Genomic DNA, 21,304 nt, shown 5'->3' on the forward strand with positions numbered 1-21,304 from the left:
GCCAGTCCAGGTGACTTCCAAGAGATGCTCAGATTAAACACACAAAAAAGTGTTTATCAAGTGTTTATTCACTCTAGAAATCACCTTGTGGCAGTGCTGCATTCAGGGACAAGGACAGGCCAGTGCCATGGGGCTGAGACAGCAGATTGTCCCAGGGAAATGACCTCTGGCACCTCAACAGCATCCCTGCTGGATTGCCCAGCCAGTGACACAGCACGGAGTTACACGAGAAAACACAGTGGTGATTCATGGAAATATGAAAATATCTATTTGCTCAAACAGAAGGGTCAAGACAAGCCTGAATCTAATTGCCTGAAGTGAGAATTAGCCTCCCAAACTGGGGGTCAGCTCTGCCCCAAGGGAAACATCCCAATTCTTACCCTTTTTCCTTGTTGGCCAATGCTTAATGCGAAAAGCTTCTGCTTCAATAAATTTCCATTTATGTAATTTAACTGTGTCACAGCCTGCCATCAGTGGCTCAGCACAAATTAATTAATGATTAAGAGCCACCTCAAGAATTAGCTGCCATTACCAGCATGGTTAAGTCTCTGAAAACAGAGCAAAGATGTGACCAGGTGATGGGGAGAACTCAGTTTCCTCAAGAAAACCTTAGGTTGCCATGTTATTTATCTGCCATTTGCCCCAACTGCAATGGAAATGCCTATTTTAACTTTTTTCCCCTAATTTTTAGAAGGTGAGCATGGTTTTCAGCATGGTTTTCAGCATGGTTTTCAGCATGGCAACCAATGAGATCCAATTTTAGAAAGTGGAGAGGTTGTGGTGTGTGTGTGAATAGTGTTAAAAGCAGTTTCCATATAAATTGTTCTCTGCAACAACTTCCCACTGATTTGGATGAATACTAGTGTGGAGAGCAACTATTTCAATAATGAGCAGAAGAGCAAAGGTTTTCTATGCAACCATTTGGTGTAAAAATGCTTTAAAAGGCAAACACATCATGCATGTATTAGTTTTTTTAAATCTCCCCCAAAACAGACTTCACAAGAAAGATCTTCCAGACGCAGCATTTTCTAGGCAATGGCTTTACACATGCACAGGCATTTGTATTATAATTCCCTAGATCAAAAAAGAAAAATAATGCAAAGAATATTGCAATCTTGGAGGAGCAATCACTCAAGCCCTTGGAAAAACAACTTGGAAAACGCTCAAAATTATAATGAGCAGAAGCAGCCTAAGCTCTAAGAAGTTTATCTCTGTCTCATCCACACGTTCCCTCTCATGCCCAAATCCCTGGAAAGGCACACATACCAAATGGATTGCTGAGGTTTCCACGGTTTAATTCATCTCTCTCCAGCAGGAATCTCACACCAGTGGGGTTTTGTTCCTTATCCTTTGGGAATTGTGGCAGCTTTTGCAGAGTGGACACAAACAAAACCTCTCATCTGCACGGAGAGCTGTGCTCTGAATAAAGGGCAATTAAAAGAGCACTGCAAATGCTGCACCTTGAAGAATTGCAGGGAAAACATATCTAATCCATCCCCTTTTCAAAGCCCCAGCGTTAAAACTGGCCCTATTTAATCTTAAAAATATTCTGTATGCAGAAAGGTGTGACCATCCAGGGCAAGCTGGGTAAAGTCACCCAACAGCCTAACCAACACCCTCACCTCTCCATTGACCTAGGTGCCTTTGTTCAGGCTGATGGAAACATTATCCCTCAGCTACAGGGTTAAAAATAAACTTTTTCATCCTCAACTCCCAGTTCCCTTGAGAAAAATCACTCCAGAAAAGTCACTGCAGTCTGTGCAACTTTCCTGCAGCTCTTCACTGCTGTTATCACCAGCTAAGCTCATTCTATGGTCAAGGTTGTGCAAAAATTTCTATTTTCACTCAACTTCCCAGAAGAAGCCTTTATTCTATAGGAGAAGAAGAAAAATTTTGGCAAGGTTGAATGAAAAGCTTCCTTCCAACAGATCTAGGAGAACCACAAAAAAGTCAGCTTACATTTCCCATCCAGGTTAATGGCAACTCACTGAAATAGTTTAGTGAACTGAGGCAGGTTTTGGTCCAGCTCTGATTTCTGGAGTATTACAGGATTAAGCCGGCGAATTGTGATTTTGTGTAAGTAATGCTGTCCTGCTTGAAACTGCAACCAGTGGATCTTCTGCTAATCTCTAGCTGATTTTGGGAAGGTTGCAGCAAGCCCTGGAAACACAGTCCAGAGAGAACATCCTCTTTAAAGCAGCAAGGGAAGGAAGGATGAACTTGCAAAATCTCTTTCATTTGTTATTTTGGAACAAGAGATAAGTCAGCCAAACCCTTTTCATCTTTTGCCTTGAAAGAACTTGACAAAGTGTTTCTCCCTGATGGATCTCAAAGCTGGAGAGAGCAGATTTCAGTTCTATCCAGGCTGGTTGGATCTCAAACAGAAAAACAGCTGCCGATTTCCTTTTTCAGGAATTGCAAGTCTGACATTTAAACAAAGCCTCAGTGCAGAATTAGCCAATCCCTCAGCTAGCAGGGAATGCCAAAAGTGAGGCTTTGCACTTACCCTCCACTCCACATCCCTCTCCTCTGGGAACCAGCATTATGCTATTTACATAATCACAGAATTTCCCTAATACAGATATATATTTCCCCCTTGCACCATCAAATTGTGTCTATTTACAGGGAATAAAGGTCATGTCAAGGACACCCCTGGATTCACAAATAGGAGAGAGGGAGGAGAAAATTCTGAAATTTGAAGGGTGGAAGGGATTACTTCTCACTGTCTCATTTTTCTTTAAAAAGACCTCCACACAATGAAACCAAACAAAAAAAAGGAAACCCTTAAACTATAACCAGTAATTGGAAGTACAACACTTATTTATCTAATTTGTGGTGGACTTGAAGGCTGAGTAAAAATCATTTAGTGGATATTTTTTATCTGCCTCAGTGACTACTACAAAGGTAATTCATACACAGGTTGCTCTCCACACGCAGAAAATATTACTGAAATGTAACCTGACAAGCACATTTCCCCTAATGCTGCTAACTTTCGGTGAGGAAAAAAAAGGAAAAGGGACAAAAAGGGGAAAGAAGGAAGAAGGAGGGGAAAGAAGGAAGAAGGGGAAAAAAGAAAGAAGGAGGGGAAAAAAGGAAGCGGGAGGGGAAAAAAGGAAGCGGGAGGGGAAAAAAGGAAGAAGGAGGGGAAAAAAGGAAGAAGGAGGGGAAAAAAGGGGAAAAAAGAGGGAAAAAAAGGAAAAAAGGGGGCAAAAACAGGAAAAAAGGGGGGGGGGGGGAAGGAAAAAAAAAAGGGAAAAAAAAAGGGAAATAAAGAAAAAAAAAGAAAAAAAGTTCTCAGGGAGTCCCTAAGCAGGGTGGGATTGATGAGCAGGGATGGGTGAGAGGCATTTCAGCGGTGCTGCTGTTTCATATCAAACCCCAGAGCACAGTGGCAAAGGCAGCAGGATTCAAACCGAGGAAGAAAGGGGATAAAGTGCACACAACCCACAGAGGCAGCAGGGAGCGGAAAAGCAGCCTAATCCAAACTAACAGCAGGATTTCTGCTCACACTTCAAACCGAGAGCAGATAAAACCTTTCATTTCCAGCTCTTGAAAGCAAAGCCCTGGAGTCCATGTGGAGAAGAGCTCTGCAAAGAACTCCCAAGCCTTTGAATTCAGCCATTTGCAGCAGAACTACCCTCTCTCCACCTCCCTGAACATTTTTTTCCCCATTCTCAGCCATTTAGTTATTAGCATTGCCATTACACACTTCCTGACCTTTGCTTTTATGTGACAAACCCAAGTGATTCCTTCTGGAGCCTGAAGGTTCATTATCCACACTCATTTTAGACCATTTCCCATCCTCTCTCCCCTCTCCAGTTCAAGCTGCTTGAACCAATTCTCCTGAGAAATCCAGGGATTCAGCATTTTTTCCTCTTTTCACTAAAAAGTCTGTGAAGTTTTTGGGAGTGGTTTATATAACCTGGCTCCAGGTTTTTCATTCTGCTCTGATATAAACCACTCCCAAAATTTTTTCCCTGGTGCACATTTTCCTAATTTAGGGTCAGAATCACAGATGCTGTTTGAGACCCCAAATAACATAGACAAGCTTCCAGTGAGACTTAGAGGGACACCCAAAAAGCCTGAATATCCCCTTGAAAGTCAGCAGGAAAACTTGAATTTGACATGTTGGGCATTTGAACATCACCAGGGCCAGACTTACAGGAACCAACATCATACAGATAAAAGGAACAGGGATGTAAAATCCCAGAAATTGCCAGAGCATGCCCACTGCTAAGTTAGGATTCCCCAAACCTGCAGCAGACTGTTGCACTACTACAGTGATGCCTGATGATTTTTGCCTTTTCTTTTTTATACAGCCTTTTAAAAATTTTTGTACTTTCTATATATATTTTTATACTGTTAGCTTACCTACTTATAATTTCTGTAGTTTAATATTCTAACTCAAAACGAAGGACCAGCACCCTTGTCAGCAAAATTCCCAAATACCTCAAGCAGGACTAAAAAGGAATGGATTGTACCTCCACTGAATTTCAATCCAGCATTAAATCTTTAGCCTCCAAGTGCTAAAAAACCCTCAAGTGTTTTAACAAGAATATATCCATCATATAGGAGGCAGGGAATTTCACTGATTTTCGATATGCTGCTGAAATTTGAAAAACAAAGCAGCAAGAGTGTCTTCTGCAAGATGTATTACTTTCTGCTGGTATTTTTTGAGGAAGAGAGGATTAATTTCATGCTGTCTTGCATGATCAAGGGCAGCGTGAGGATAATAATCAAATGTGTTCTATTGCTAGCTGCCACAAGTGATAAATACAATGCATAATTAAACAAGCAGCACCTAGACTGCCTGGAGGAAACAATTATTTAGTGCTTTCATTAGGAAACACTCGTTTCTATCCCATTTTTTCACTGCATTCCCATATTTCAAAAACCAACATCAGCTTCACGTAACATTAAATTCTATGAGCTCCAATGTGGCTCCATGTGGCTGGAACTGCTCTTTCATTAGGACACACTCATTTCTCCCATGTTTTTCTCAATGCATTCCCACATTTCAAAAAACCAACACCAGCTTCATGTAACATTAAATTCTATGAGCTCCACTGTGGCTGGAAATGCCTGCTGGAAATACATATGGCTGGATGAATGCCCACCTTGGGAGTACAGAAGGATCTGCATCTCCAGAAGGACACAGGTGAACACCTGCACCAGGTTCTCCAGGCCCAGCAGCTCGAAGACCTCCCTGAGAGGATAATCAGAGAGTGGCAGCTCGTTGGGACCAGGTCTCTGGCAAACTATGGGCTCGTAAACCCCATAAAACTTGAGCGACCTGCCCGGGGGTGGCAGGGGCACCTCGTAGAGGATGTTGTGGATGTAACTCTCCAGGGGCAGAGGTGGTGGCTGCTGGGAGGTCACAGCCTTGTAGAGCTGCACCAGGAACTTCTTGCAAGCCTGCATGAAGGGCAGAGGGGTGATGAGGCAGATGCACTTGGAGACGTAGAGCGTGTCCCTGCTGATGTCGTAGGAGTTGTAGCGCTGCAGCTTGGCCAGCGATGTGGCATCTCCCTCGTCGATGCTGCTGGCCAGGGAGTCCATGCTGCACGAGGAGGAGGCACAGACGCTGCTGTACTGCTCGGCGTTGTGCATTTGGTACAGAGTCTGCATGGCTGTGCAGATCTGCTTGCTCGTCACCTCCTCGAAGAAGGTGAGCACGAAGCCGTAGGTGCGAGAGCCGTCCTCCCTGGTGATGATGAACGAGTGGAGCTGGGGGTCTCTGTTGTCTGCCTGCGTCCTGAAGGAGAGCCCTTTGGGCATGCAGAGCTGGGAAATAACAAAAAAAAACAAACAGGGTTACCTAAAACACTATTTTATTGGGTTATTTTTGCTGTACAGGCAGGTTGTGTTTATCCGCTGCATCACAACCAGCCGTTTAGCACCAAACGTAAAAATCATCCAAGAACACACAGCCTAAAATTCATCCAGGAACAAGCAGCCTAAAAATTATCCAAGAACAGCCTAAAAATTATCCAAGAACAGCCTAAAAATTATCCAAGAACAAACAGTCTAAAAGGGATGATGCTCGACATGAGTGAAGAAGGAAAGCACCCTCCAAAAGAACCCATCCATTAAGTCATTACGACTCCTTCTCATCACTCGCTGGAACTGTTTTCTCTGCTGAATGGTCTTTGTGTCATTTACTTAAGCATCACATGAAAACAGCCAGTTTTGCTCTCATTTGCATGGACCGTGCCCACAGTGCTCTAAAATCAGAGAGCCAAGGAAGCACCTTATACTGCTGAATTTAAATTGCTCAGGCTTCTTGGAATTCTTTGATCTTCCCTGATTTTCTGGGGGATAAAAACCCCAACAAACAAACCAAACCCCAACTGACTGGCAGCTATTAACATCTGCTTTCTTCTCTAAGTGCTACCAAAGAGCTTAGACTGGAAAAAAGGCAGGGCAGGGAGGGAAACACCCAAAATCTATGAAAGCCTAGGTTTTTGATTCACCACTCAGCAAAATCCCTTGCAGTGATTCTACCACTCTGGGTGTTTCTCTGAAGGATGGCCCTAGTGAAATATCAAGGCATTTTTCCAGACATTCTTTGGGAATGCTATCAACCATCTAATACAAAATAACAAACACCCAGAGGAACTTTTCTGAATGTGCATCAGCAGGAAACTCCTCGTGTTCTGGCTAAATCAGTATGTTTATAAATTAAGAAATAAGGCTTTATTTGCACCAATTGAAGAAATAAAAGGGAAGAAGAGAGGGAGAGCCTTCAAAGTGTTCCTCCTTTTCAAAAAGGCAACAGCAGGAGGCAGCTTGACCGTGGGGTGTGAAATTATGCATGACTGAGTGAATCCCCTAATGCCTCACCTTGACCAGGAGTAAATTCTTCTGATGCTGGTAGAGGTCAGGAGAAATAATGATATATTTTCAGATGCATCCTACCCTGAACTCCAGCAGTGCACCTTGCAGAGACCATTGAACAGCCTGATGAAGTTGGGAATTAGGCAAGTTGTCCAGACTCACTTCCCAACAGGCTATCAGACCCTTAAATTATCTTGGACAGCTCTCAGGTATTGCTCAAAAAGGTAATGTAGAGGGAAATAAGTAGCCTGGAGTTGGCAGAAGAATTTAATTCAATTGATGGGCTTTGCTGACACAAACCATGAAATTGCAGCTTGAACCATTTCTGAACAGCAGCCACGTTTTTTATTCAAAAGCTTTATGGTTTTTATTGAGGCATTAACAGCAGTGCCATGGTTAAGGCTTCTCCAATAAAGGAGTAGTAAAAATCCTTGTTTCACACTTTATTTGAATTTATTCTGCACAATAAATATCTCTCTTAACCTCATTTTTTTGGCAGGCTTGCTCAATAAAAATTTATATCTAGAATGTAGGCTTTCAGTGGTGGCTTTAAACCTTATCAAAGCCAACCAGGCTGAAATCACAGGTTTAAATCTCAATGCTATCAGAGATTATATTCCCTTCATTTTACACAAAAATACCTGGATAAGTAAATTAGATATACTATTACAACCAGGAACAGATAAGCATCAGGGAAATTCAGATCAGCTGAGACAGCTTCAGAAGGCTGTTTAAATAAATTTCCTCCAAGCTTTAATTATTCTTCCCTCATCCTTTTTTTCCTGGCTAAGCACACACTCCTATTCTATTCTATTCTATTCTATTCTATTCTATTCTATTCTATTCTATTCTATTCTATTCTATTCTATGCCCATCTATTGAATTTCAGCCACAACTTGACACATGCAGAATATTGACCTTTAAAGACCCTGGCCCAGAGACTGCTGTTTTTAAAACCACAAGAAGATTTGGGAAAAAGCAGAGAAAAAAAAAATTAAAATGGGAAGAACTAAGGCAGGAGGAATGACCAGGAGTCACTTAAGAAGCTAAGATCAAAAGGAAGAATCTGTACTCATTTCCCAGCAACACAGAAAGCTTTGAATTTGCGGTTAATGCATGAAAACTTTCATCTCAGGGCCTGGGACATCAATCACTTCCCATCTCAGCTGTGTCACACATGCCACAGGAGAGGGCTGGGATGAGGGAGAGCAGCCTGGGATGTGCTAAGGGAGTGAAATCTCAGCCTGTGTGAACACAGCCAGTCTACCTGCACTGCATCTCTGCCTAAGCACTGAAAACTGCCCAGGAATGCTGATCAAAGCACAGGATTTTGGTCACCAGAGCTCTTTGCTATTTATATTTAAACGTATCCAACAGCAGAAAAATGTGGGATTAGACTGTATTTGCAATAAGGCTTAGAATCAAGATGGTTTGTAGAAACAAAAGGAAGCTGCACCAGGATAGAAAGGCTACTCCTGCCAATTCCACCAGGGAACCTTTAATTCTTTTATTTCAGTACAGGAGATGTTAAACAGACAATGCTTCCTCGAACTTCAGAAATACAGGCAAAGATTTACACATGCTGATGAATCAGAGGGCTAAAACAGGAGATAATTTCCTAAAAATTTCTGTTTCTCTCTGCTGGGAACTTCAGTTTGGTACAACACTTACTTGCAGAATGGCCACAGAAGATAGCATGTGAGGTTAGGCAGGGATAACCACAATTAGACACAACTCCCCATTAAAGAGAACTCTGTACTTTGACACATCCCTTGGAACAGAGAGAAAACATGACTTTTTGGCAGTTTGATTGCTTGGGACTTCAGGGGGCTGTTTGTAAAGCAACATGATGGCTCCAGAAGGCAATTGAAATTCCTTAGGCATCCAGCAAAGCCAGAGTTTCTCACAAGTTAACCTTCAAGGATTTATGCATTTTCTCCTCTGAGGAAAATTGCTTCTGGAAGCTCACAAAAAGCAAACACATAGGCAGAACTAATACAGCAAGGCAAGATCAGAAAGGCCAATAATTGCCTCAGGGGAGTCTGTGGAGGTGGGTATGACTTGAAATGATGTTTCAGATCAAAACAATAAAGACGTTTTCCAAAAGATAATTTAAAAGATCATTAAATACTGCTGCTGTTAGTAAATGCTCTTTTTTTTTTTTCTCCAAGACACATTGCAAATGAAAGATGTGTTTTTCAGATATTTGATTTTAGCTAAATGCAGCTCAGTTCAATTATTTTAATAGGTCTCTTGCTGGTTTTAGCATTCCATTTCTGTCTGATACCATGATCACACTTCATGGATATTAGGCATTTGTTTAATGTTATTATTACAACAATTAGTTACTGTTAAATTACATTTAAAAACGGCATTTTCTGTACTGGGAAGCTCAAATACCAGTAATGTTGTCTTTGTCAGGTTATATTCTTAACAAGTGCTTTGGCAATTTTGGAAATATCCTTTAATTAACCCAGGAACCTCTCGAGAGCTGACAGGGTCAGGTAACAATTTGAGAGACGTTTTTCTACTTACCATGTTGACAGCATCCTGGTCAAAGGGGTTCCACTCAATGTTCTGAGGATAATGAGCCAAAACTTTGGACTTGAAGGTTCTTCTCAGGGGACTCTGGTCAAAATTCTCTCCTGCAACAAATGAAGAAATTGTGAGGATTTGCCACAGCAGTGAGGCTTCAGACAGAGCTGGATTGGGTTTTCTTTTTTAATTTTTTTTTTTTTTGGTGAAATCTGATGGACATTTTCACTCTCAACACAAACACTACTTTTAAAAGAGAAACAGAAAAGATTCCCATTCAGCCTGACCTTAACCCTCCTTGCCACAAAATCTCACCACAGTTACAACCCACCTTCCAGCTTAGTATTTACAGAACAGAAATATATTGTCAAGAGAAAAATCACTGCTGAAATCTTAAAGAAAAAGACATTGCAATCAACTGGATTCTTGACCTTCCCCTACAGCTTGAGTATTTAGAGATGGCTTTACCACTTTCCATCAAGTTTGTCAGGAGCTGTCTTTAAGGTCAATAAAAAATATGAGCACCTCTTGGCTATTGTAAATTATTCAAGGATTCATTACAGATGATCTTTTTTTACATTATAAGCCCCGCGTGAAAATTAAACATTTATTTTTTTTCCACATCAAATTTCAAGGACGGACTTGTTCCTCTCAAAGAATCCAGCAAGTGCAAAGAGGGAGATTGAAATTAGACTTCAAGCAGAAATGCATCCAGTTATCAGCACACAAATCCTGAATTTCACAGGGAAATTGTTAATGGAGATCTTCTCACCCTCTGCAGCTCCTGCAAGGAGGTGTAGCAAGGTGGTGACAGTGACAGGACCAGAGGAAATGGCCTCACATTGCACCAGGGGAGGTTTATACTGAATATTTGGGAAAATTTATTCACAGAAAGAGTTGTCAAGCACTGGATCAGGCTGCCCAGGGAAGTGGTTGAGTCACCATCCCTGGAAATATTTAAAAGATGTGGCATTTAGGGACATGGTTTAGTGGTGGGTTTGGCAGTTCTGGGTAAAGTTGGATTCAGTGAGCCTACAGGTTTTTTCCAGGCATTAAATATATAATATCATTACCAATCCCTAAAATTTCATAAAATGAAGATCACAACAAGCAAAGCCAGCAGAAATTCTCTCTCCAGGTTTGTATTCAGCAACATTTTTTGCTCTTAGAATGAAACAGTAATTAACATGCTTGCATAATCAAACAAATATGAATGAGGTTATTTCCCAATGAGATCCTCATTCATTCTCACCTCTGACAGAGTTTACCTCACAACTGTGAATTACCAGACAGGAAGGCATTTGATGCTAAATTTATTTGGTTGCTTCTACTAGAAGTTAGAAGAGAATATCTGGATGACTTCATGAAGTTCTCCACCACTTAACAGCAAGTGATTGCTGAAGTTTAAATCTCTTTAAAGGTTTCCTTTCTCATGACAAAAAAAACCCCAAAAAACCAAAAAAACCCCCAGTTTTGGTTATCAAGCGTAAGAATTGCTTTAAGAAATCCATCTTCCCAAAACCAGCAGGTACAATGTCCTCATAGGCTGACAACATGGATTCATTTTATCCAGAAAATTCATTTTATCCAGAAAATCAAATTGCACAAACAACTTACCTTTGCAGAGCCTCTGCAGTATTTACATTTTAACACTGCAGTGATTTCAAAAAACACAAACTGAAGGTGAAACACACATAGAGAAAACACAATTCTCTCAATCAGGGGTGATGAGAGAAAAGAAGAGCCAAGACACCCCACTGGAATAAATCAATTTGTCATTAGCTCTCCAGGACAGGGCACTGCACCCTCCATACAGAGCTTTTAGAGGAGATGTGGAATTCAGGAAAGAAACAGGGCAAGGATATGGCAGGAGCAGCCTCTGTGTGAGGGTGAAATGTCATAATTTGCCCAAACTAGCAGGAAAAATCCCAATTTTCATGGGGCTATCAGCTCTCAGCCTTGGTGGTTCTGAACTGCTGAGGCACACGTGGTAAAGAGAATTTCCTTGGCTGTAATTCTAGACAAAAGGTGAGTTTTCATTCCATCTCCTGGGTGCTTTTAAGTGCTTCTTTGCTAACTCCCCCAGCAGGATTAGCAACATTAAAAAAGAGCCAAGTGACAAATGTGAATTGAATCTTTTCTAAAATACGAATGGCCAGGTAACAATAGTGAAAATACAGACAAAAATATTGTGTTTGACAAGTGCTGCCCATGCAAACAGCAAACTTACACAGAAAGCTGCCTCTCAGAGGCAAATTAAAAATTTAAACGGAATCCTTTTGCTTTCAGGATATTTTTAAAAAAATATTCAAGTATTTTCAAAATTGTGGAAAACGTGTTGGACTCAACTTCCATTTCATTTGGATGAAATGTTACATCCTACACCCTGTTAATGATACTCTTAAACAACCTGTGCCTTCCCTCTGAGGAGCTGGATTTTAAAGAGACATTTAACTTCAAATTAAAAGCAAACGGTGAAGTAACACAAGCTAGATCAAGAAAAACTGTGCCAATTTCATTTCAAAATGAAAAGATTTCTCACAATTAGCAAATAAGCCTGATCTGTGTTTTGCATGAAGGATACAATTACTAGGGAAATGGAGTTACAGTTGGGAAGTTGTTAATCATAATGAGTTTTTAAAGAGTGATCCTGTATCAAAAATTTAGTGATCTTAAGGTTTAAGAAGATCTTAAACAAAGAATATTTTTAAATAATAGAATTAATTGAATTATTATTCAATTAATAATCTAATTAATTATCCCAGCTACAGAGGCACACAAATCCATGCACCAAATAAGCAGAGGCATCCTCCACCCACACCCTCTGGTCCAGGGAATGTGAGATATCTGTCACTCCTTCCTGGAATGCAGACAGCAATGCTTGTGACTGCAGAAACAAAAATATCTTTTATTCCTTTAGAGGAACGTCCTGGGAGCACAACTGTGCCCAGAGCTCATGGTGACACCCCTGTGACAGTTCCATCTAATTAAAAAGTGCTCAGCACACCCAGCCAGGCTCCCTCCCTGCAGGTGGAATTTTGGTAAAATGTTAAAGAATATTTAATGTTAAAAATATTAATAAATAATAAATAATATTAATGAATAACATGTAAACTATTTAATAAAAAAAAAAAAAAACAAAAAAAAAAAAAAAACAAAAAAAAAATAATATTAAATATTAAATAATAGGATGACCTAGCACGAGAAGCAAATAATGCACAATGTGTGATGGGAAAACAATGTGGGGAACAGGAATAACAGGGTTTGGCTGGGGCGCAAGCAAGCTGTGAATTGTTCACTCTGTTGAGCACAGAGAGATGGAACACAGCCTTCTCTCCACCAATATTCTGGTTTTGGTGGGATTTTGTGGGAGAACAACATTTGCCAAGACAGCTTGGAGAAACAGAACAAAATTTACCAAATAGTGATTGAAATTAGGTAAAAGAATGAAAAAAAATCCGAGGGTTGTGATTTTGAGCTCTGATTTGTGATTCGATTCAAGAGGAGTTGGAAGGTTGAAAATCAAGGAATAGAGAGGTCCTGATGATTGTTTGATGCTTCACCCCTCTTTACCTGAGCTTTTGCCTGCAGTGTCTGAGCTCTTGCCATGGAGATCTGCTTGTAGCCATTGGTACAAGACTACACAACACAACAAACAGAAATAAAAAAAAAAACAAAACAAAGCAAGTATGAAAAAAAAATGAAAAGACATATAAATGTACTGGGGAAGGGAAAAAAAAAAACCAACTGTGAAGCAGATTTTAAATACTCCCCCTTGCAATGTCTCTTCCCCCATATTGGCAAAGGGTAAATCCACCCCATAAATAAAACCTTCCCTGGCTGCATTATTGTAGAGGTGTTGAATGCAATGACAGACGTGGTGGAAATACTTGTCAAAATTAGCAACAAGATTACATTCTCAGCACTTCAAACAACACGCTGCTTTACAGCTTCCCTATTATGAAAGACATCTTTGTTCACAGATTGAGTCCTTCCAGAGCCTGAGAAACTCAGGGGGAAAATAACATCAGTCCTTCAACTAGTGTTGAATTAAACCCAAGTGGTTTTATTTAGTATAATTCTGTTAGCTGTGTTGTTACACCTTCAATCCTGAATTGCATGCCATTTTCAGGACTTACTGAAGTCACCTAATAGCTCTGTTCATCATTTCTGTCTCGTAGCTGGGTGGTTTTAGACTAAAATTGGAATAAATAAGCTATGTTTAGGACTTGGATGAACAATTTCAATGTCTTCCAGCAACAGCTACCACTTCTAAAAGAGAAAATTCCTGCTAGCATGTCTAACTGAGGCTTCTTCCAACTGCTTTGCTCATCTCCTACAGACAAATAAAAATATTTCCACAGATGCCATGGCATTTCTTCGTCAAAAAAAAATCACATTCACACACTCCACAAAGGCATTGCACAATCCTCCTCAAGTTAAATCTCTTTTTACAGAGCTGGGTCAAAGCTGCAAGAGCAGTGACCTCTCTGGTGATTCACCCTCTGGGTGTAAATTCAGAGTATTCCTGCTACAACCTCCTCCTCGAGCTGTTAATCCAGGCAGCAGTTTGGAGGATCCACATGGTTCTGCCAAGGGCAGATTTTTTGGGAAGGCAGCCCTCAGCAGAGGGCACAGGAGTTCCTCCAACAGAGGTTTTTAGATGTGAATTTGTATTTTAGGCTAATTTTCTCTATTTTTTAGGAGGTCCCTGAAGACAGCCCACGTTCAGACCTGCAGGATGATGTTTTCCACCCCATGGGTCTTATTTTATTTCATTCTAATTTTCAGCTGTTTGAACCAAAAAGCTGCATAAGTATCAAACTGAAGGAAACAAAACAATTTTCAGAGCTAGAGGCACCTCTTGCTCATGGATCATATCCACACTACCTTCACAAATCTCTCTGCCAGGCTGTCCTTCCAGCTCTCCCCAAAAATTTGAATTCAGAGGCAATTTGGCACTGAGCTCCCACAGGGTTAGCCACACCTCTGCAACAGGAAGAGCAGAAAGGAGCAACTGGTGGAGTGATGCATAACCAGCTGCACAGCACAGGTTCTGCTCTTGATGCCAATAAATGGTACTTTGACCATTTATCAGCATCAATCCCATGGCTAAATACTCACAGAAATGATGTAAAAACTCCTGCAAAATAAACCCAATTGACAACATTAATACAAATACTGAGCTATGGACACTCCTGTGCTGTACAGCCAAATTCTTTACACAATATAATGGAATATTATTATTGCCACAAACGAATTACACTTGGAAAAAACTCAGCATTTCCAAATGATGTCCCAACTATTATCCAGCGACCTGCTAGTAGAGATGACAGCAGCAGAGAACAGGGATCTAAACAACCCTAGAATTACTTCCCATTTAAGCAAATGTTTCCTCTTTCCTAATCCACTAATCTTTTGGTGCCTGGATCCCAGGTTGATTGGCATGCTAAAAATACTGAGGTAGAAGGCATGTAATTGCTGCTCTAATTTTTACATAAGCATGAGCTGTCACCAGCTACAGATCCACTTGAAAAACAAAGCTTTTTAGAGCCACCAGAGCTCTCCTGGCCATTGCACACAACTCCTGTTACTTCTCCATGATATATTTTTATGGCATTTTACACTTTCCTTTGGTGTAAAGTGGGATTTTATGGGGTTAAATAAAATGCTTCACCTAGCCAGGCAAAGCACCCCACGCTGTTTTGGAGGCTTGGTTGTTGTCACAGCATTAAACATTAAAAATGGAGCATTTCACACTGAGCAGATCAAGGCTGGATTAGGCACAGACCACAGCTGAACACACTTTGGTGGCTGTGAGTGTACAAAGGTCTAATAATGCAAGGAAAGAGAATTAACAAAATGTGTGGATGTAGCAACACAACTGGAAACTGTGCTGTCTTGGTGTGACCATGTGGGACAGCTAAATCTGAGCATCCTGGAGCAAAAAATCCCAAGAAAATTGTCATTTTGCAATGAAAAAGTCATTATTCCTTCGAATCGAGGCAGGAGAGAGTAATTTTGGGTGCTTAAGGATGAGTTTTGATAATCCCCAGGTAACATTCCCTATAAAACATAAACCCACCAAGATGATTATTACACACTAGAATATATTCACAGCCACAGCCATGGCCACTGTCCTCTCTCCCAAAGACAGGACACTGGCACAACTCTCTGCTCCAGGATAAAAGCTCCCCAAGCACCTGGGGCTCTTCCCAAAATGGCAACAGCAGAGCCCAAACTCAAACCTGGCCACCAGCTGGCTGCTCACTCTGCATCAGGAGTTCCTGCTTTGCTCCCGTGGGGGTGAAATTCCCATCTCCAATCAGGCAGAGACACACGTGTCAGATGAAAGAGAGGCATTTGCATACCTCTTCAGGGTTTGACAGGTTGGTGGTGATTTATTCTGCAACCTGCAAAAACACTCAGAGCATCCCTGATGGATTCCTGCTCAGTGGGAAGGGGAACAGGTCTGTGTGCATTGGATGAGATATTTACATCAAGGAAGCAATTTTAGTTTTTTCTTCAATGCTTAAATAGGAAGAAAACCCAAGAGGAAAGACCCAAACCAGGAAATATTTGTGACAACAAATGATGCAGTTTTCAGCAGTTAGCAATAAGCTAGGCAGAGGATAGCTAAGCAAAAGTATTACTGGATATTTGCTAAAATAAATTTTTATCCTGTAGTTTTACTATCAGGATGAAAAAACACTTTCTTATGAAGGGCTCTGTAAGGTGATTCACTAGTATCAGATTACCACAGAGAATAATGAATATTTCAAAGGCTTCATGTGTATCCAGCCAATCAGTCCAACTGGACTCCAAAATATCACAGGAACAGGCAGTGCCTGTGGGGAACAGAATTCCCCTCCAAAATCAAAACCACTGTGTATGTATGAGATTAAAGCAGTCTGAGCACTCACATACCTCCTACAGCTGCAAATGCAAGAGTCATGAAAGAATTCCAAAACATCCAAACTTCTAGCTAAACTTATTTATGAGCCAAAACAACAAAGCTTTCAGAACACTCTTGCCTCTGAAAAAGGCTGCTTGCTAAAGTAGGACTTCACCCCAGGCTTTGAATTCAACAAAGTTTGTTTGTGCTGATATGACAGCCTGGATGTGACTAATTTTAATGCAGAAATATGGAACTTCAACCCGAATCTGTATTTTGTAGCATCAGAGCATCCACTTTCTAAGCAGCCTGAGGAGCTGTCTGCTCTGGAGATGCTTCTGGGTAACTCCTTCCCAAATTATTGCCTCCCTGAAGAAACATCCTTCTGCCACCCATCCCAGAGATCCAAATAATTCAGTGTATTTATCCAGGGATCCTCCTCACCTTTCCTGCTTCCTTTCTCCCACTGGTGCTTCCTCACAAAGCTAATTTAGGCTGCAGGTGAAGCACTGAGCTCATTCAGGAACACTTTGGTTTTACAGTGAAGGGGAAGATGTGACAATCTTGCACCAAAGGCACTAACCTACATCATCTTCCCACCCTCCCCTGCTTTCTCCATGCCTGAAGGGATGATGGATTTCCCTGCAGCCTGCAGGGGTAGATCCTGAGCAGGTGAATTAATGGCAATTAATTAAAACTTGAGGTTTAAACAGAGGTGCAGCTCCTTCTCCAGGTTGGATCCCAGTGCAATCACCCTGCCCAAATGATAACACACAGACTCACCAGACTCTGCAAGCCATCCAGGTGAACTCTGACAGAGATCTGCACTTTCTTAGACAAAAAACAACTCTGCTTCATCTCCCTGAGCTGTCAGGGCAAGTCAAAGAAACCATGAAATCAACATTGTTTAAAAGAATTGATGCTTCCATCCTGCTTTTTCATTTCTGCTTTGAAGAGGAATTTAATTGCAATCTTGTGTTAAGCAAAAGAATTGGCTTCTGTTCTGACCCAAGATCAGTTTTCTCCTTAACTTTTTTTTTTACTCGATATTTTGGAAATTTTACTCTTTTAAGAAAGATCATAGTTCAGTAAGGAAACTACAGTAGAGTGTACTCCAAAAAAAAAAATTAACAGAAAGCTTTGCAAAGGTCCTCAACAGAAAACAAACATCCCAAGTCTGATCATTAACTTGGAAACTGCTGCACCTCCAGACGCTTCAAGTCCAAACTGTCCCCTTCTCCAAATCCCTGCTCTGTGCAAGCTGAGCACATCCAAAATCTGAGACCACACATGCTCTTTAAGATGGAGAAAAGTGCAGGAGCTGGAATGAGATGATCTGTAAGTTCCTTTCCAAACCAGCCCATCATTCTGTGAATTTTCTGCTTGCAGATGAATAATTAATTCCCAGACTAGAAGAAGAGCTCTGCACTTCTCACGGGATGCCCTGAGGCAGAAAGCAAGAAACTGCAATCTGGACAGGAGGGGAGCCCTGGACATGATGATTAATTAGGAAAATGGAGATAAACAAGCAGGACCTCAGATCCCAGCACTGGTCATCTCAGGGAGCATCAAATCCCCTCCACGTTTGTCAGGGGCACAGGATGTGCTCCAACAGATTTCCAGAGTCTTGCCAGATTTCTTGAGTCCTGAAACCCAGTTTGTCATCACCAAGGCAGGAGTGAAATGGTTCCAGCATCCCTTTAGCTGCCATCTGTGCCTCCACAGGGAGGGGGCCAAACCTGTCAAATGGCTTGCATTTAAAAATAAAAACACCTTTTGCATTGAAAATGGCAAGAGGTGGCAATTTCAGGATAACAGCCTGAAGCCACTGGCCACCAGAGAGCATATATATAATGCTAATATAATATATATGCATATATAATGCCTGTAACTGAGTGTGAAAAATAGATCCCCAGAATCTAAGTGCAACAACTGCATTGGGGAAAGCAATTTCTGAATATCCAGAGACTGACAGGGAAAATCTGGAACTCCAAGTGCTAACTTGTTTAGGAAAGAATACCAGTCTTGAGGGACAGAAGATAAAAGGGGCTTTGGGTTACAGCAAATCTGATTTCTGTTCCTGGCTCTCCCTCATTTAAACAGCCCAGCCAGGATGTCCTCAGCCAGGACTGGCAAAAAGAATCTATTAATTTAAAAAATCACTACCAGAGCTGGAGAGGTTCATACATATTTTCCAACCATTTCAGTGACTATGTGAGGATATGCATTGGAGGCTCCTTTGACAGCCCATCCAGCTCTGTAAGTACCCAGCTGGAAAGCAGATTTCAGAAAATCACTGGTCCTTTTGTTTAGTTGGGGTTTTTTAAACCTTTTACTCCTGCTTAAGAGTTTGCCCCAAACCCCTTCACCTCCCTCTAGGACAATGGTGCTCCAGAAGGCACTGCTGGTAGCTAACACTCCTCTGCCTAATGAATAATCTCACACCCACTAAATGCTCCAGCTCAGAGACCATCTCAAATATCAGTAAGCACAAGGCAAGGCTGAGCCTTTGGTCCCTTTTTCTTCACTGAGAAGGAGTTTTCTAGTGATGAAAGCATTCAGAAGGCTGCTCTGCTGTCTCAGTTCACTCATCTCAGACAGGTTTGTGCTGAAGGTTTTTCCTTAAGAAGGAGGATTTCTTCTGTTGCGTAGATTATAATTAATTGGGGAGCAGAAGGTCTGCTTGCTCCCCCTAAATGAGCTTCCCAAACAACAGAAACACGCTTAGCATGTGGCAGGGATGTGGTTCAAAAGTTCATTTGGGCTGAGAAAACAGTTCTGCCATGTAAATTTAGGCAGTGATGTTGAGCAGAGGTTCAGGAGGCATTGAGAGCATGGCTGTGCCTCCTGTGGATAACACTTTCACCATTCCTGCTTGCTTTCTACACTTTCCTAATTAATTAACCCAAAAATTAACCCAAAAAGCTCTCACAGCTGCAGTCAGAGAAGGGATGACTGATGCTGAGCACACACACAGACAGAGGAAGATGAAGAATTTCAGGTGTAGAATCATCCAAAATATGTACCTGCAAAAGCAGGGGGATTGGGATTGAGTGGATCAGAAAAATCAGGTGAAAAAGGATCCCCTGTTCAAAGCAGAGTGACTTCAAAGCCAAATCACAGTGCTCAGGAGCAAGAAAAAATATAAATTTTGAGCCTAAAAACTGTAAAGACAATTCAATAGCTGTAAGGAGGGGAGAGCAAAGTAAGACATCAATATTTCAGCATCTTCAGAGCAAACAGTGTAAGGCAGGTCCTCTCTGATTTAATGCTTGCAGTGCAAACCAGGAGGCACCTGTGAACATGCAAGGTAAATGCCAGGCAGGAAAACAGAGCCTGGGAGGCACTGGAGCTATGAATCAGCCTTTGCCAAGCCTCTGGTCTTCTCTTCAAACTATTTCCACCTCCCAGTCTTCACGTTGTTTAGCACTAACACATTATTTATGGTAAAACACAACAACAGCAGCAGCATCACTAACACATCTCCTGGCTGGAGACAACACTGAGCTCATCTCATTGTCACCTCTCCAGGAGAGGAAAGCCCAGCATTTGTCTCTCCATGGACACTGCACCTTCTCCTGCCTTTGTCATCTCTGGTCACACACAGCAAATCAAGCTGATTCCTCCCTGTGAAGCCACTTTTTTTGGCAGCTGGCTGCTTTCACAACCAGACCCAAGGAAGACCCTCTGCACAGCTTCAGAGCCTTTCCCAGCACAGCTGCATCCCAAGCAGGACTTAGGCTAATCCCTCCCCAAGAGCCCTGCTGCTCCTGTTGCCACAGAGCAGCCTGCTGCAGCCCCTCTGCCTTTGCTCTAATGCTGATTATTCCCGACACAATTCTGGTTCAGGCTTCCTGCCAGCCGAGGGAATGAACAAAATTGGTTTGTGCACAGACCAGACGACAGCTGCAGTCACTCCAGTTCAAATCTGTTGAATAAGGACCCTTTTTCTTGTTTACCAAGACGAGGCTAAATTAGCCCAGCGTGAGACAGAAGGACAAATCCTGAAAGCCAGCGATGCCAACCTGGCTCTGAAGGTGTGAGATGGAGCCTGGGCAGGCTCAAAGAAGCCACAGGGCTTTGTGTTGTAAGCTTTGGGTTAAAAAAGTTTTAAAATAGTTTTTAAAAAAAAGTATTTTGTAGGGAAGATTACAAACAGAATGCCCCCAGATTTTTTTCAGAGCCAGACAGACAGTCAGTGCATACTTGGAGAGTTTTTTTCCCCATCTCTTTTTCTTCCAGCCTTCATAAACCACCCAATCCCCATTTAAAATGCAGAGGGCTATCCTGCTAGGAAGATTTCATACCCAGAAGGGATCTATTGATTTGATCTGGAGTATCTCAGTTTGCAGAACCACTCAGAGATCTCCTGCCATGAATTACAGAATTTAACACCTGCACAGAGGCAAAAGCTGCATGTGAACTGCTTGCACAGCCTTACTGTCAGCAAGGCTGGCATTACCCAGGCTTTTAGAAAATGGATTTACTGGGAAAGTAACACTGCTGAGCTTTCTGGCCTTTGGAAAGTCTTTAAACCCACATCCAAAAGTGGAAGCAGTGCCATAGGATTTTCCTGCTCTATCTGAGAAAAGCCTGGCTTTTGGCATTGCAGGGCTGGCTGCTCACTGATTGGGGTTGATGGATTTGTGAAGCAACTCCTCCTTCAGACTGAACCCCTCAGCTCTGCAGGATTCTCCTTCCTATCCCATTTCCCTCCTCAGCCACAGCAAACAAGTCTGCCCGTGTCAGTGACAGTTCAGCATCACTTTCCCTGTCCCCAGCCCCTCATGGGGAAATCCAGCAAGCAAACCAGCTTCAGGTGTTTTACAGGCATCCCCACAAAATGCAGCTACAGCTTCCTGCCTGTTTTGGCTGGGGTTGAGTTCATTTTCTTCCCAGCAGCGAGCTATGGCTTGGATTTGCCTTCCCAGTCCCAGTTTTGTGTGCTGGAGCCCTGCTGGCCTGGGCATGGCTGAACACCTGCCTGCCCATGGGAAGAACAGAATAATTTCCCTTTTTTCTTTTTTTGGCATTGCT

At 41.8% G+C, this 21,304-nt stretch overlaps 1 protein-coding gene across 7 annotated transcripts in view; it reads right to left on the reverse strand.

The window, feature by feature from the left end:
• Positions 1-21,304, reverse strand: part of DENND5B (DENN domain containing 5B) — a 78,385-nt gene that overhangs the window by 30,238 nt on the left and 26,843 nt on the right. For 4 of the 7 annotated variants that reach the window (XM_085049464.1, XM_085049461.1, XM_085049465.1 and 1 more), the window contains exons 2-4: positions 12,946-13,011; positions 9,373-9,482; positions 5,118-5,784 (exon numbers count right to left, since the gene is read on the reverse strand). In XM_085049464.1, coding sequence (XP_084905590.1) covers positions 5,118-5,784; positions 9,373-9,482; positions 12,946-13,011 — 843 coding nt within the window. Of the gene's footprint in view, positions 1-5,117; positions 5,785-9,372; positions 9,483-10,989; positions 11,289-12,945; positions 13,012-21,304 lie in introns of those variants that run through there. The other 3 variants (XM_085049463.1, XM_085049467.1, XM_085049468.1) reach the window with 2 other exon arrangements.

Source organism: Lichenostomus cassidix, chromosome 1Ab, assembly GCF_008360975.1.
Source record: "Lichenostomus cassidix isolate B80296 chromosome 1Ab, HeHo_3.0, whole genome shotgun sequence".
Taxonomy (NCBI): Eukaryota; Metazoa; Chordata; class Aves; order Passeriformes; family Meliphagidae; genus Lichenostomus; species Lichenostomus cassidix.